Source organism: Aplidium turbinatum, chromosome 5 (genome assembly GCF_918807975.1).
Source record: "Aplidium turbinatum chromosome 5, kaAplTurb1.1, whole genome shotgun sequence".
Taxonomy (NCBI): domain Eukaryota; kingdom Metazoa; phylum Chordata; class Ascidiacea; order Aplousobranchia; family Polyclinidae; genus Aplidium; species Aplidium turbinatum.
Window position 1 is genome coordinate 27940977 of NC_137476.1, and position 16227 is coordinate 27957203.

The 16227-nt window shown below is 39.9% G+C and overlaps 1 protein-coding gene and 1 pseudogene across 1 annotated transcript; one reads left to right on the forward strand and one right to left on the reverse strand.

Moving 5' to 3' along the window:
• Positions 1 to 902: 902 nt before the first annotated feature.
• LOC145770736 (3-oxoacyl-[acyl-carrier-protein] reductase FabG-like) lies at positions 903 to 2643 on the reverse strand. Its single transcript, XM_082582439.1, has one exon. The coding sequence runs from the start codon at positions 2583 to 2585 to the stop codon at positions 1818 to 1820; it is 768 nt and encodes a 255-aa protein (XP_082438565.1). The 5' UTR covers positions 2586 to 2643; the 3' UTR covers positions 903 to 1817.
• A 1331-nt stretch (positions 2644 to 3974) lies between these two features.
• On the forward strand, positions 3975 to 9176 carry LOC145771088 (uncharacterized; annotated as a pseudogene).
• The last annotated feature ends 7051 nt before the right edge of the window (positions 9177 to 16227 follow it).

Consider the following 16227-nt stretch of genomic DNA (forward strand, 5'->3'; position numbering starts at 1 on the left):
GGTAAGGCTTTGAGCCTCTGAAATAGTCCGGTCAGCGAAACTAACAGGATGGATTTTCCACTTCCATTTACCAGGTATCGTTGAATGCAGCTGTTCTTGAACTTAGTTGTTGCTCAAGCACAAACCCCAAGAGTTAATATTGCTATTTCTTAGCTCACATAGTCAAGGGCTTAACCAACTAAGGGAACGTTCAAATATTACGTAACGCCTTCGAGGGGGAGGGGGGGGGTTTATGCAAAGCGTTACGTTAGCGTCACATCGGGGGGGAGGGGGTTCAAGCAAAACGTTACGTAACGCTTTCGAGTACGGAATGGTAGTTTTTTGTGCTGAATTCGTAGTGAAAAAGCGTTACATGGGGGAGGGGGGGATTGAAAAATGCGTTACGTTGGCGTTACATGGGGGAGGGGGGGGTCAAAAATTCGGAAAAAAAGCGTTACGTAATATTTGAACGTTCCCTAAGTTGTTAGGGGGACTAAGCCGTTTCCACAAACCAATACGATCGCATGAATTTTCGCTTGTTCAAAACTTACGTAAAAAGGGACTACCGTAGTTTGCAACTTGAAATGTTTCACAGCTACGAAGCATGTTGTCCACCTCGTTAGCTCAGTGGTTACGCGCCCAGCTCAAGATCACGCGGCGCTGGTTCGACTCTAGTCTCGGGGTGTGTGCTCGAGCAACGCATTTCAGGACTGCTCTCCATTCAGCGGCACCTAGTGAATGGAATAATTCACCAGCAACAACACTTCCTCAATCGGAAAACTTCACTCTGCCAATCTCAATAACCGGCCCTGCGTCGACATCCTCTGCAAGTAAGTTATGTGAAACTACCAGGAAACCTATCAAGGCTTTGTCAGTCTGAGAATAAAGATTTCAAACCAAAAGCACGATCTGTGACGTTTTCTATGAGTTTAATCCTTTGGCAGAAACAAGCAGCAATGGATGGAACTATACAAACAGTTGACCCATACATTTGCATTGATTAAAAATTACAACGGACTCCAGAAAAGAAAACGAAATAACAATATCAGTTGGTTGACAAGCCTTCGGCAGAGCAAGTTTAAATTAAGTCAAACCAGCCTCCCCTCTATAAAAAAAAAAAACAACTCTATGATCACTGCATTCTACCAACTGTTACACACGGGGCAAAACCTTGAACCTTATGTACGGTATTATGTACAAAACGTAAACTTTTTAAACTATGATCAATGCAAAGAGTGCATAAACGGATTATGATGAGTAACAAAAAACTACTCAATAGCTTCGAAATCAAACAAAATTACGGGATATTGTAATAACAAAAATTAAAGTGGTCAATGGTCGTGTAGCAAAATATCAGAACCGATGGACTGACAAATTAACAACTTGGATACCCACGGAAAACAAACAAGGTAAGCCAAAAGTAAGATCGGAGAGACAAGATCAATGTGCAACAACCAACTGGTTAAACAAATACCTGATTAATTAGGTTGGAAAGAAAAGAGGATGGCTTTTGCTCTGCAGTGGGCTGCTATAGGCTGGGAATAATGATGATGTAGGCTAGTGATTTATGAACATGTGTAATTGTATGAATGGTTGAAGATTATTATTTCAATGCGAATTTGGTCAACTGTAAAAGGTTACGTACCGAAAAGTAAACACATGAACTTGAACAAACAGACAGCATTCAAAGGCAGTCATTTCAAATTAACATTGATTTACTGAAAGGAGGAGTTGCAAAAACATAATAGCCTTATTAAAGGAACGCTACAACGTAAGTGCAGAAAATACTTGCAAATTTATTGTAACTTTTATAATGAATGGATATTGGGTAGCTTCCTTTATTGCCCTACCAAAGCTCTGCCCCCATCAACGTTCAAACACACACCAGTTATCATCTTTGCCGCATCAGAAGATAGGAAAAGAACAGCATCAGCAATTTCATCCACTGTTACGATTCTCTTTCCCAGAGGATTCAAACTGGCTTGGTGTGCATAAAGATCATCCAAATCTTTATCTTCCAATTTCAAGTGCAACAACTCATTTGTCCGGACAACACCTGGATTAACAGCATTCACTCTAACACCCTTTGCTGATAATTCTAATGCAGCTGTTTTAGTGAAGTGGTCAAGGCCAGCTTTTGCGACATTGTAGGCAGTGAAATCTGGCACACACATTTGACTTGTCATGCTTGAAATGTTAATGACGTTTCCTTTACTTTTTTCAAGAAATGGAATACACATTTGAGTAAGGAAAAATGGGGCTCGAAGGTTGACATCAAAAATGGCATTGAAAGATTCAAATTTTGTAGATTCAACATTTTCAAAAAACATTACACCGGCACTGTTGACCAATACATCAAGCTTTTTATAAACATCAAAGGTTTCTTTTACAATTTTCTTTATTCCATCATATGAGCTGAGATCAGCAATTATTTGAAGAACGTTTTTAGCTCCAAGTGTTTGGCATTCTTGAGCCACTTTAGAAAGATTATCTCTGTTTCTTCCAATTAGGCTTAAGGCAGCGCCTTGCTTGGCAAAACTTTTGGCTATCTCAGCCCCCATACCACTTGAAGCACCAGTGATTAATATAATTTTAAACAAACTCATGATCGCTAAAAAAAAATTAGATAATTAAATTCCTACAAAGGTGTTTTGTATGATGGTATTGGTATCTGAAAGTAAAATATTCAACATGTAGCCTACAGTATGCTATATATAGCATAGCCTATCTTGTTTAAACAAATCCTGCATGAATTTGCACATAGGCTCACCGCTACTTTCGCTGTCATTAAGACATTGTTAGTCAAACGTTTTATGCTACTATATTTTCTTTAAATTTATATATATGTTTTAAAAGCTGTGAAAATGAAAGTAAACCCACAAACAGTTAAACACATGGTTCATAATGGAAAATTCAGGTATTAAATTGCCAATATCTATAGCCTACAGTACATGAGCGTTTTCCAAATTGGTGGATATAAACTAACATGGTACAAAAAAGGCACACTTTGCGTACCGTATGTGTTTAGGTGTACATACCGTAGTGCATTACAAATCATTAGAACACCAGTAGGCCTACAATGATTGAAGGTATGAACATTTCCAATCTGCTACTCCAGAACTACTTTTTTCCACAAAGGTTGTGAAGTAGATCTGCCATCGAAAAGTAGATTCTGCCTTTTCGATCTGCCATCGAAAAGTAGATCTGCCATGTTCGATATCTACGGCACCAGCACTCTATAGGCTACCACTGTAGTTATTTTCCGTATGGACATTTACATTATTTACCTACATTCTTCAGGCACCTACGCACTATGCAGCATGTATCTTTGACAACACTGTTGGAGACATATTCAAAGAACAGTGTACCTGTTGCAGCAATATCAGTTTAAAGATCAGAAATGCTTAATCACATTACACACATAAAACTCGCTAATGACAACTGAGAATGCTCCAGTTCTAGACTCAATTGTTACTCCACAATAGTCCAGAGTTCACTTCATAACAGTCCCTATTGTTGAGTAAAAGTTAATGTGGGAGGTTGAGGTAGATAGATCAGTTCAAGACGATTTACAAAATTAAGTGCATTTTAACAAAATTTAGCACAAACTAGAAACTACCCTACCTACACTATATTCAATTCAATCAGTGCAGCCGGCAGCGACTGATCACTGAATGACTGAAGAACTAAGGTATTAGGTACGCTATTTTCAAGGTTGCCAGATTTTTTTGAAATCTCCAGCCCAATGGGGTTGTGCGATCCACTCGGTGGCGCTACAACTGGGTCCTAGCAACACGATCGCAGTGATTGCTTCAAGCTTTAGCACGCTTTGCGTAACGCGCGTACAGCTGATATGGGTGGTATGGGAGTGCAGTTTTGTGTTGATGTGAGGGTAAGAAGGTGCATATTACAAAGCTTGATACATTTTAGGCTTGTTTTAACGTTGCTGTGGCTATAAAAGCAAATAAGTAAACAGGCGTTTTCGAACACATTGCATGACAACACATTGCTTGAAAGCAAACAATGTGCCATCAATGTTCACTTTCAAAGCAACACTTGCTACCTCAGGAAGAGGAGCGCGTTTGAAACAAAGATTAGAAAAGCTTTGTAACATTGAAGATTGGCAGCATGAAGAAGAGGTTGTTGATCATGCTGAATATACAACGGAACCACATTGCAAGAGAAGGAAAGCGACTTCAGTTGCAATTCAGTGCAGCCTGGATAGCAACGACAATAGCGGAGAAAGCGCTTCAACTGGAATGAGAATTGAACATTACAATGAAAATAAGCAAGTCATAAACTACTACACTGGTTTCGATGATTATGATAACTTTATGTTATTCTTGCGTTGCTTGGGGCCAGCTGCATAGGCCTATGACTTGAACTATACCAGCAGCAAACTTGACCCACCAAACCAGCTCTTTCTTACTCTAATGAAGCTAAGACAATCAAAGGAAACTAAAGAGCTGAGTTTTCTCTTTCACATTAGTGAAAGCACAGTTTCATTAATTTTCAGGGTATGGATCAACTTTATGTATTTTCAGCTGAAGGAACTTAATATTTGGCCATCTCGAGCTGTTGTGGATGAACACATGCCCACACAATTTCAAAATTCATTCCCCACAACACGTGTCATTTTAGATGCAACTGAAATACCAATCAATAAGCCAAGAAAAGTTGATGCTCAAAGCATGACGTTCTCCACTTACAAGAATAAGAACACACTAAAAATTATGATTGGCATCACTCCAAATGGACTGGTATCGTACGTAGGCCCATCAACAGGTGGATGTTCAAGTGATCGCCAACTTATCGAGCAAAGTGCTCTTTACAAGCAAGCTAATGAACACTTTTCACAAGGGGATAGCATCATGGCTGACAGAGGTATTTTTGTGCAGGATCTTTTTGCACCTTATGATGTTGCAGTCAACACGCCTACCATGCTGAAAGGGAAGCACCAACTTGATACAGATGTGGTTGTCTCGGATAGACGCATTGCATCATCACGCATACATGTCGAGCGTGTTATTGGACTGAGCAAGACATATAAAATTTTGACTAACCCACTGCCTTACCAGGGGCAAAGGCAGGTTAGTTGATAAAGAAGGTTAGTTGATACACTACTAAAAACGGATTTCAGAAAACGGATTTTGTACAAATACCGCCACCAACTGGTGAAGAATAATGATTGAGTAGTGACATGATGATTTCGCTGTTATCCAATTTCAAGTTTGTAAAATAATGCAAAATGTTCAAAAATTGAGTTTTTTTGTAAATTTTTTCAAATTTACAAATCAGTTAATTCTTGAGTGTTTGAAAAACGGTAAAAGATTAACTTATTGGCGACAGGCAGTATATAGGTGTATAGTATCATTGCATAAATCAAATCATTTTTAACCGACTTAGTTAGATTGATGGCAGACACACTTTTCATAAAAGTAAGGAAAAGGTTAGTTGATACATTTTAGCCCAGGCTAGTTGATACACTGTATCAACTAACCTGCATTCATACATTCAGTCCCCTGCAATATTTCAACCATATTTTCAGGTAAAATAGGCCTACATGCAGGGCCCGATTAACCATGAGGCACACGAGGCACAGGCCTCAGGCCCCCTGCTTTTGGGGGCCCCCAATTTTTGGTGTTAATTGTTGTACAATGTACATTGTATTATACACAATATTTCTGTTATTTCACTTTTAATGTAGAATTTCATGCTAGCATACACTGAGATGCCCACCGAGGCATCATATTATATGGATGCAACCTATTTCGTCCCCCGATTTCGTACCCTGAAAGATCGAGAAAGAAAAACAGAAAAGCCGAGGTCGCTGATTACAGTTTCCGCAAACATTTTAACACTATCATTAGCCTATGTTGTGTTTGTTACCAATGCAACTACAGCTAGAAAATTCCAATGCAATTGTGCCCCACTGTCTTGTTTCTTTCCTGTTACGGTAGGCCACGTCACAATGAGCAAAAGTCATTCATCCATTAGGGGCTGTCATGCAATACGGCACACGATTCACGTTTTTATTGAAACAACGCATTTTCGAATACAGTCAAACTTCGATACTATGCCACCCTTTAGGACCGAGAGAAAGTGGCATAGTAGCGAGGGTGGCATAGTAGCGAGAGTTTGTAAAAACAGCTTTGTGACGTGACCATGTAATGCCACGTTATGTAACTTGTGTTGTACGATTATAATTGTACGAGGAAATCCAATCTAAGCCAGATGATGTTAATCTGCTCGAGATCTGGGAAGCGCTGCCTGCCGAGGAAAAGATGCACCCGAACAAAGAGATCGAGCTGTCTGACTTTCTTGCCGGGCAGGAAAAGATGCACCAGAACAAACAGGTCGAGCGCTGTCTGACTTTCTTGAAGCTGATAAGCGCCTCGAGATTAGTGGATCTTTCACACTGGATGAGATTGCGAAGGAGATGTTGCGCAGCGCGGAGCCGGTTGAAAGCGAAGATGATGAGATAACTGTTGAGGAAATCGTTTCGTTCGAGGACACCCAGCGGGCATGGAGCACTGTCTGGAAATTCATGCAGCAGAGAAGCGGGAAGCCCAGTGATGCGATTGGCTAGCTAGACGACGAGGTGTGCGAAATTCGCCGAAAGAACATGCGCCAGCTGATGATTCCTCATAGTTTTGGGCTGACTTACAGTAGATAACTTGAGAGAACACATTACATGCACACACATATACTTTTGCCGTTTTACAACCGTTTAATCGTTTCGTTCGTACCGTTAATTGCTTTGTTAATACAGTAATACTGTACTCTCATGTGGCATACTAGCAAGGGTAAGGGGTGGCATAGTAAATATATTTTCTATTGAATTTAGCTGGTGACGATCAAAAGTGGTATAGTAGCGAGGGTGGCATAATAGCAAGGTGGCATAGTATCGAAGTTTGACTGTAGCAAAAGAAGGAAAACATGGTAAGAGTAATCCAAACAACAATAATAAAATTAAAAAAGAGGGGGGTTTGCGACACTTTTTAACCTTGAATGGGCTTAAAATTGATTCAAATATTTTTTCACAACAATAATAAAATTGTAGTCTAGCATTGAGAGGAAGAAAGTGAAGTTCGGTTAATTTTGAAATGTTTGCGGCAACTCTGACCAGCAACTTTGTTATTTTGAAATGTTTGCGAAAACTCCTATCAGCGACTTGTAGGTGCTGATCGTTAACAATAAAAAAAGCTCAGAGTAGGCTATCAGTCTACATTAGCAAATTGCACTGCAATCAACTCTTATAATTAGAGTTAATAATTAATTTAAGTAGATCTAGGTTAGTGGTAATAATAGGCTATAACTGCAGTCAGAGTCTAGCATTGAGAGGTGAAATGTTTGCGGCAACTCCGACCAGCGACTTCCGCTGTTTGAAATGTTTGCCGAAACTCCGATCAGCGACCTCGGCTTTGTTTTATTTTTTCTCGGTCTCTTCAGGGTACAAAATAGGTTGCACCGGCGCACCCATATTATATCATTATTAATGCTTGCATGGTCTTAGGCACATTTGCTACATGGAAAGTTACTTGGTACGTTAGGTTTCGGTTGATCACTGCTGCTCTGCATCGAAAGCGATTGCCAATAGGGGCCCCTAAACTTAGCTGTGCCTCGGGCCCCCGTGAGCCTTAATCAGGCCCTGCCTACATGTGAAACTCTGTAAATTGGTTTGGAATTAGTTGTTGAACTTTTGAGCTGTGTGTAAATGAAGCTGCAGAACCTGTGAACTTGACAACATCACAGAATTAATAAGGCCTCTTTGACAACATGCCCCAGTTTTATCAAAGAAAAACTGATCGATGCAGTGGCGTAGCCAGAAATTTTGAAAATAGGAGGTTTTGACGGTTATATTTATTTAAATTTTGTTTTATTATATTTATTTAAATTGACTTTTGATGCTCAATACATTCCACCGGAATTTGGTTACACATTCAACATTTCTCGGCTTAACATTGACTCATTAACTAATTAACATTAACTCTAACTAATTAACATTAATTAATTAACATTAACTAATTAACATTAACTAATTAACATTAACTAATTAACATTAACTAATTAACATTAACTAATTAACATTAACTCGGCTTACCACATTCAACATTGGATTAGTCGGGCTTCGCCCGCCGGCGTCTTCGCCAAAGGCGACACCCAGCGGCGGGGGTCTGGGGGGCCTTCCCCAGAAAATTTGAAAAAATTACTTTGAATTTGGTGCATTTTGAGAGCATTTTCAACAAAGATGTGGGTATAAATATTCCTGTAAAATGGTGCTGTCCGGTGGCATACCAAAAAGATAAAATCATGTTTTCTTGGGCATTTTTTGGTAATAAAGCTGTCTCTATGTTTTCTTGTTAATTCCTGGCTGAGATATTTGAATGTTTGGTATTGGCAAAACTCGCTCTTTTAATGCAGTTTTGTTTAAAATTAGGCAAACTTTGTTTTAGAGACATAGAGACTGAAAGCATCATTCTCAATATCGTGACGTCACACGAGTGCCAAAGGGGGTTTTAACCCCCCAAACCCCCCCCCCCCTGGATGTTACAGATCAACCGAAGACTCTCTTACTGTACGTTGTACGCAAACCCTGGCTGTCATAAGAATTGACAATTATGTCAATTTCCAAATCTGTATAACAGGTTGGCGTTAGGAAGAACATCCGGATGTAAAATATCTTTATCACATTTTACACTAGATAACACTATAAGACTGCAGCACTGTCATGGATTTTGGTTAACCCTGACCTGGCAATATGGTTCTACTATCTACACTACAGTAGTTTGAGTATAAATTTCAAAAGTAGCCTATAAAGTATATTATATTCTCAGTATAATTGAGGCGTATTTTGATCGTATCAACTAGAAGTTCCATGTATCAACTAACCTCATAGGTGTATCAATTAACCTTCTTGGAAGGTTAGTTGATACAAACTGGAGATGTATGTTTGAATGAGTCTGAACTGATAACCAGTGACATCAAACAGACTAAACTTGGGGGAAAGTTAGCCCAACAAACGAAGTTTCTTTAGCACCATAAATGGTGTTTTTATATCCAACAGTTTTAGTAAAATCTCACTAAATGTGAAAATTGTATCAACTAACCTGCCTTTGCCCTATGTCCCAATGGCATCACGTATCGTGTTTGTATGTTTCATGCTGTGTAACTTTCGTAAACCTATTGTTAGTTGATTTTGTGATTACCGTACTTTCTTTCTTAGCAACATCTCTTCGGGAGGTTTTCTTTGCCTACCGGCTTTCTCTTTTTTTATGCTACCGCAGCAGCGTTCCTCCTCACATAACGTAGCTGGCCTTGCACCATTGGTGGTGATGCGGCCATGTGTTTTTATAATTATTTTTTCTGACTGTAAGCTGTTTTATAATGCATGTTATAACGCTAGCTCGTTTTGCCGCATCTTCCCTTTTCCGTTCTCGTGTTACGCTGCTTGAGTTAAAGTGAAAATTATCTTTTGCTGATGACTTAAATGTAGCCAAATTGTGGACTTAAATTAATTTTTGTTATTTATTGTATAACTATAGCATGTCGTACTCGATAACGGGAATAAAACAAGCAACAAATATGAAACAAGTGTTAGTGCAAACTTAAGTAACAAACGAAATTTATTGCGACAACAAATTGATCGTAGTTTCCCGTCTTACTATGATGACTGGGTAGATGCAAGGCTACAGTTACGTCATGGTAGCTACAACATCGCCAGTTTATGGGTCAACATGTGTACACTATGGTATTCAAAACATGTGTTGTGCGGAAACTGACTCCACAACTTTAACCTGTAAGCTGTGTCAACCTTCTACTGTACACTTAGTTAATTACAAGCACTTTTGCAACTTTATGAGAATTCTGTAACTTTATGAGATGTTTTTCTTATTTTTGTATCACTCTGCGTTCCAACCTTCTAAAAACAAACATGTTTTGATAACTACAATGCATATCCGAATCATATTTTAAGTTATTCTTTCGCCCACGCCACGCATAACCAAGCGCTGTACAACGCATCGTCCATATGCTGCGCAAGGCTAGTTCTCGTCTAGAAGGACCCAGTTGTACCGCCGCTAGTGGTTTCGTGGTATCCTGTCGCACAACCCCAATGGGGTTGTGCGACTAGCTCAACTAGCGAAGAAACTATAAGAAACTAGCCCAAAATAGCCCAATTTCTCATGATAATAATAGTTCAAAAAATGTGAAAATTTCCTGAATTGCACAAATTTTGAATTCAAAATGACAGCTCGGTTAGTTAAGCGCTTGACTTCAAGAAAGAAGAATCGGAAAAAATCAAGTGGCGCTGGTCACAAGCGTACGCAGAGGGGGGGGGGCATTGGGCCATGCCCCCCCTCCTTAAAAATGTTTTAGTAGTTAACGACGTAGAAGTCGTAGATTAAGGCTTTTAGTATGTTTTGGATTGCACTGTTGAAGCAATTAACAATGCTGTTCTATAGACTAAGCCAATACGAAACACATGGCCCAATACACCTACCCTACCCCAAGTATGCCAATGTAGCATAGTGTTCTGTAAGCCTATTATAGTGAGAAAGAAATGGATAAAGTCTAAACTAAAACCATACTGGGATATCATGAAGACGTCTGGGGTATCAATGGCCAGTGGCGTAGTCAAGGGGGTTTGGGGGTTACAACCCCCTCTTTGGCATTTGAGAATGATGCTTTCAGTCTCTTTATGCTTGGGAATGATGCTTTCAGTCTAAAAATACTTGCCTAATTTTAAACAAAACTGCATTAAAAGAGCGAGTTTTGCCAATACCAAACATTCAAACATCTCAGCCAGAAATTAGCAACAAGAAAACATAGAGACTTAGCCTAGCTTTATTTCCGAAAAATGCAGAAGAAAATATTATCTTATCCTTTTGCTATGCCACCTGACAGCACCATTTTACAGGAATATTCATACCCACATTTTTGTTGAAAAAGCTCTCAGAATGCACCAAATTCAAAGTAATTTTTCAAAATTCTCTGGGGGAGCCCCCCAGAACCCTGCCGCTGAGTGTCGTCTTAGGCGAAAACGCCGTCGGGCTTCGACCGCCGGTCGTCAAAACCCCCTTTCAAAATTCCTGGCTACGCTACTGTCAATGCCTCCCTCCCCCCCTTGAAAAAATCCTGCATACGCCACTGGCGCTGGTTCAAAAACAATTATTTCAAATGTCTGACAATTTCTGAAAAAAACAAAAACAATGCCTGGTGACTAGTGTAGCACCCGAGCACTCTCTCTGACGTCACACGCGCTGGAATCCACTTCATTTGTACTAAATAACAGTTCAGTTTGTTTTTATTTCTGATCACCACAACGAAAAAAGAATATATGACAATAACATAGCAAAGGTAGGCTATATAGAAAAAGGTAGAAGCGACAAAACGCGGACGTTATAACGTGCATGGCACCAAAGCAGGACAATCAGTTTAAAATATGGAACGGTCGCAACACCTCAACACCATAACGAGAGCTTTTAGCGCAATTCTACGAATCGCTTAGAAATCTAGGGAATTGTAGGCTAAGCAAAGAATTTTTGGAAGAATGCCTAATCGCATTCTGACTAGGCTAGCCTATATAGTGCTTCATGGACAGTGCACACGTAGATTTTCCGTTATGTTACATTGTATGGCTGTGTAGGCCTACAGCGTTTGCAATGCTCACAGTAGCGCTTTCCCAGTCAAGACTAGGACCCTTTTTAAGCAACATAGTCTAACCATGATTCCAGTGGCGTAGCTAGGGAATGGGCCGCCCGAGGCGGATTCAGTTTTGCCGCCCCTTCAAGAAAAAGCATGTGAAAATTAAATGCGTTTTTTTATCAGCACTACAATACGCAACGTGCTTTTTTCAATTTGCGGTGTAAAGTCAGACGAACGTACCATTATAATTTAGTAATATACTGAATGCAAAAGCACAAAAACTGCTGCAGAATTAAAATAATCAATTTGTAACCTTTTACAAGGCTACCCAAATTTGAAGAGCATGTTTCGCCTCTGCTTAATAAAGGTTAGTAGGAATTTTGTAACGTATTAAAAACATAATGGCAGAAAACTTCATTTCATTCATTTCTACTAGACTGTATAATATAGTGTAATACAATAGTTGCTTACCAATGTAATGATATAGACGTTTTCTTCTTTTGCTCATTGCACTTTCTTTAATTATTCGCAACGTAAGTTTTATAACTTTTCCATTAATTTTAGTTGTAAATGCAGCAAAATCATCTTAAAGTAGACCTTAGCCATGCTACTGCTCAACGTTTTCACTTTTCGCAATCTAACTGCCACATTCTAGTGACGGTAGCAAAGTTATTTATTACAACAGTTACTAAACATAGTGTTGTGCTCCCCCTCTCCCTGTATTTAAAATATATAATTCAGGATACAAGGCCGGTTTATATGGCCAAAAGTGAAATCCAGCGCGGCATGGCATCAGTAACAATAGTACAGTAGGTAGTATATTGTTACAGCAATTAATAAAAAATTTAAATTTGAAAAAATGCACTGCGGAGCTCTGCAAAACCAGTCTAACTTACACAGCGATAGGATTAATAGTTTCGCGTAAGTAGAATTCAAAGATTTTCTGGCTTGTTTTTGTGGGGGGTTAAGCGTGGATCCTGTGAAATCGATTTCAAACATGAAGCGTCTGTAGACTTCATTCCATAGACACTGCCTTATAGCGCTATACGGTAAAATCATTTACTGAAATGTTTGTAGGTACGCTACTGTAGGCCTATAGTGCAGCAGCAGCAGATTATTATGGTTAATCAGTATTCAGCAACGATGTGTAAAAACAAGGTAACTCCCTATTTCACTGAAAATCAAGAAATATTATCAGCTAATATTATCATCATCATCATCATAATCCATCGTCGGTTTGTTCCCCACTAGTGGGGGTGGCCGATTGTTTCCGCGCAGCAATTGTTTTAATCCCTTTTCTCCATTTCACCCTGTCCCTTGCATCTTCCTCCTTCAGTCCGACTTTTTTAAATTCATCCTTCACTTGTTGTTTCCACGTTCTTCTTGGACGACCGCGTTTCCTCTTCCCATCCACCTTTAGATCTAGTGCCTTTCTAAGAAAACTTCCTTCCTCCCTCCTTATCACATGTCCATACCATCTTACTCCATTTGCCCTTGCCAGTTGGTCTATGGTCTCTCTCATCTCTAGCATATCCAACAATTCTTCAGTCCTTTTTTCCCTTCTCGTTTTCACCCCACACATTGCTCTCACCATTGACCTTTCCGTTCTTCTCAGGATTGCCAGTTCACTCTCTCTCAATATCCATGTCTCGCTACCATATAGCATTGCAGGCCGCACACAGCTCCGATATACTTTCCCTTTCATCCTTAGTGAGAATTTTCTGCCATACAACATTTCCCCACATTCCCTGAACTTTGCCCAGCCCAATCTTGCCCTTGTTGTCACCGCTGCTTCACATCCACCACTTCCATTTATCCGATCACCCAGATAACAGAAGTCTGTCACTGTTTCGATGCCATGGCAGAACTCATCATCATGGCCTTCCACTTCATTCCTTCCTTTACTGCATTTCCCACAAACAAAACACTTCGCTAATCTTGTTGCGGCTCTCTTGACATTAGCACATCTTGCATGTACCCACTTTCCACATTCCTTGCATTGCATTGAATTTCTCATCACTCTCTTGCCACATATTCCACAGGGATCTACTTTGCTCTCAACAACTGTTCCTTCTGCTCCACTCACCATCACTTTTGTTTTTTCAAGATTCACCTTCATACCCTTAGTTTCAAATGCTTCTTTCCAATTCTCAAACTTTCTCTCCAGTCCCTCCATACTATTACTTGTCAAGACCAGGTCGTCTGCATACAAAATTTCACTCAATAAGCCCTCCCTCACTCCTTCAGTTACAACGTCAACCACAATAGCAAATATCAGAGGTGACAAAACTGATCCTTGGTGTACACCAACCTTCACAAAAAACTCGTTTGAATAATTTGATCCAACTCTCACTTTTGTTCTTGCATCCTCATACATAGACATCACAGCTCTCACTATTACCTCCGGTATACCTCTTTTCCTCATTGCCCACTCCATCACTTTCCTTGGTACTCTGTCAAATGCCTTTTCTAAGTCGACGATATTATTAGTGATGCCCAATTACCAAAGGCAACATCAAGATTATAATCAAAATCAGCTTTATATTTTATTGAATTACCAGAGTAAATCGATTTCACTTAAATTGTTGGCAACATTCCATTATCAATTACCAATGGACAACTTTATAAACATAATGTGCGATTACAGTAAACTTTATTTACTTATTCATTCAACAACAGCTACATAATACATATCCCTTCGGCTCTAATATTTTGTTGCAAGTGTTTTCCCTTTTAACTTTTCCCTCTACAGCTGTAATGAAAATGCACGGCCGCCTTATTTATTTTCTTATATTAAAATTAAATCATTCTATACGGTATCCTTTGGTCAACGTTTCTGGTGCGCGTGCGAAAATATTTCTGGTGCGAACTCCATGAATGGAGTTCTGAATAGAAGTCAAGTGCCACCAGACTCCATTTGTTCATCCCCGACGCCGACACACGCTCCATCGGCTTAACACTACCTAGACAGCACCAATGGGGAATGGCCTCTTCCTCCTCCTGTGAATGTGGTGCCGTGGAACAGACCGCAGACCACATCATCAATGACTGTTCCATCTTCAAGTCACCTAACGGAGTGGAAGGTCTGCGTGTCATGGATGATGAAACCAAAGACTGGCTGCTCTCTAGTAGCCTTCCAGTGTAGTCCGGGAACATCGTGAATCTGGGGTGGTAAAAGGATACACCCGCGGCCCCAGATGCTCACACGACGACGAATGTTTCTGGTAAAATATTTTGTAAACGCAAACGTTGGTTAATAGTTATTACTGTGGAGTAGCTTATTTAAAGAGTCAAATAGTATGTTGCGAATATAATTGTTTTACATTTTAAAACAGCTTCTGTAACATAAGTGAGATTGTGCATGAGTCACTTCAAAAGTTAATTTTTCTGCTCTTGCGCTGTGCAAAGTCGTCAATTATCAAATCATAATTAATCGAATCTGCAAGATCACGCTCAATGGAGAGTATTGATAAATCAGTCAGTCTAAACTGGCCCATGCTTTCTCTGAGATAGTTCTTGATGAACTTCAGCTTAGAAAATGATCGTTCACAGCTTGCTACACTTATGGCGCAAGTGAGAAAGACACGCAACGAGACAACAACAGTAGGAAGAGAATTAGCAAGCTTATAACTGACGTTTCAATAAATTGCAGAATTTGGAGAGGATCTTCCAACGTTGCCTTGGTCAATCCACCAGCAGCAGTACGGTAACAAATTGTTGTAGCCTCTTTCTCTCAATTAAAAAATCGTGCATCTGCACATCTTCATCCACATGATCCAATTCACAATGATAATTTTCATTCAGCAAATTTGAAGGAATCAGAAAGTCAAACTTGCTTGCCAGCTTAAACACTTGGTCAAATCATTATCATCATCATCATAATCCATCGTCGGTTTGTTCCCCACTAGTGGGGGTGGCCGATTGTTTTCGCGCAGCAATTGTTCTAATCCCTTCTCTCCATTTCACCCTGTCCCTTGCATCTTCCTCCTTCAGTCCGACTTTTTTAAATTCATCCTTCACTTGTTGTTTCCACGTTCTTCTTGGACGACCGCGTTTCCTCTTCCCATCCACCTTTAGATCTAGTGCCTTTCTAAGAAAACTTCCTTCCTCCCTCCTTATCACATGTCCATACCATCTTACTCCATTTGCCCTTGCCAGTTGGTCTATGGTCTCTCTCATCTCTAGCATATCCAACAATTCTTCAGTCCTTTTTTCCCTTCTCGTTTTCACCCCACACATTGCTCTCACCATTGACCTTTCCGTTCTTCTCAGGATTGCCAGTTCACTCTCTCTCAATACCCATGTCTCGCTACCATATAGCATTGCAGGCCGCACACAGCTCCGATATACTTTTCCTTTCATCCTTAGTGAAAATTTTCTGCCATACAACATTTCCCCACATTCCCTGAACTTTGCCCAGCCCAATCTTGCCCTTGTTGTCACCACTGCTTCACATCCACCACTTCCATTTATCCGATCACCCAGATAACAGAAGTCTGTCACTGTTTCGATGCCATGGCAGAACTCATCATCATGGCCTTCCACTTCATTTCTTCCTTTACTGCATTTCCCACAAACAAAACACTTCGCCAATCTTGTTGC

Excerpts from the sequence above, each read along its gene's own strand:
- LOC145770736 (XM_082582439.1), bottom strand. The coding sequence starts at position 2,585 with ATGAGTTTGTTTAAAATTATATTAATCACTGGTGCTTCAAGTGGTATG.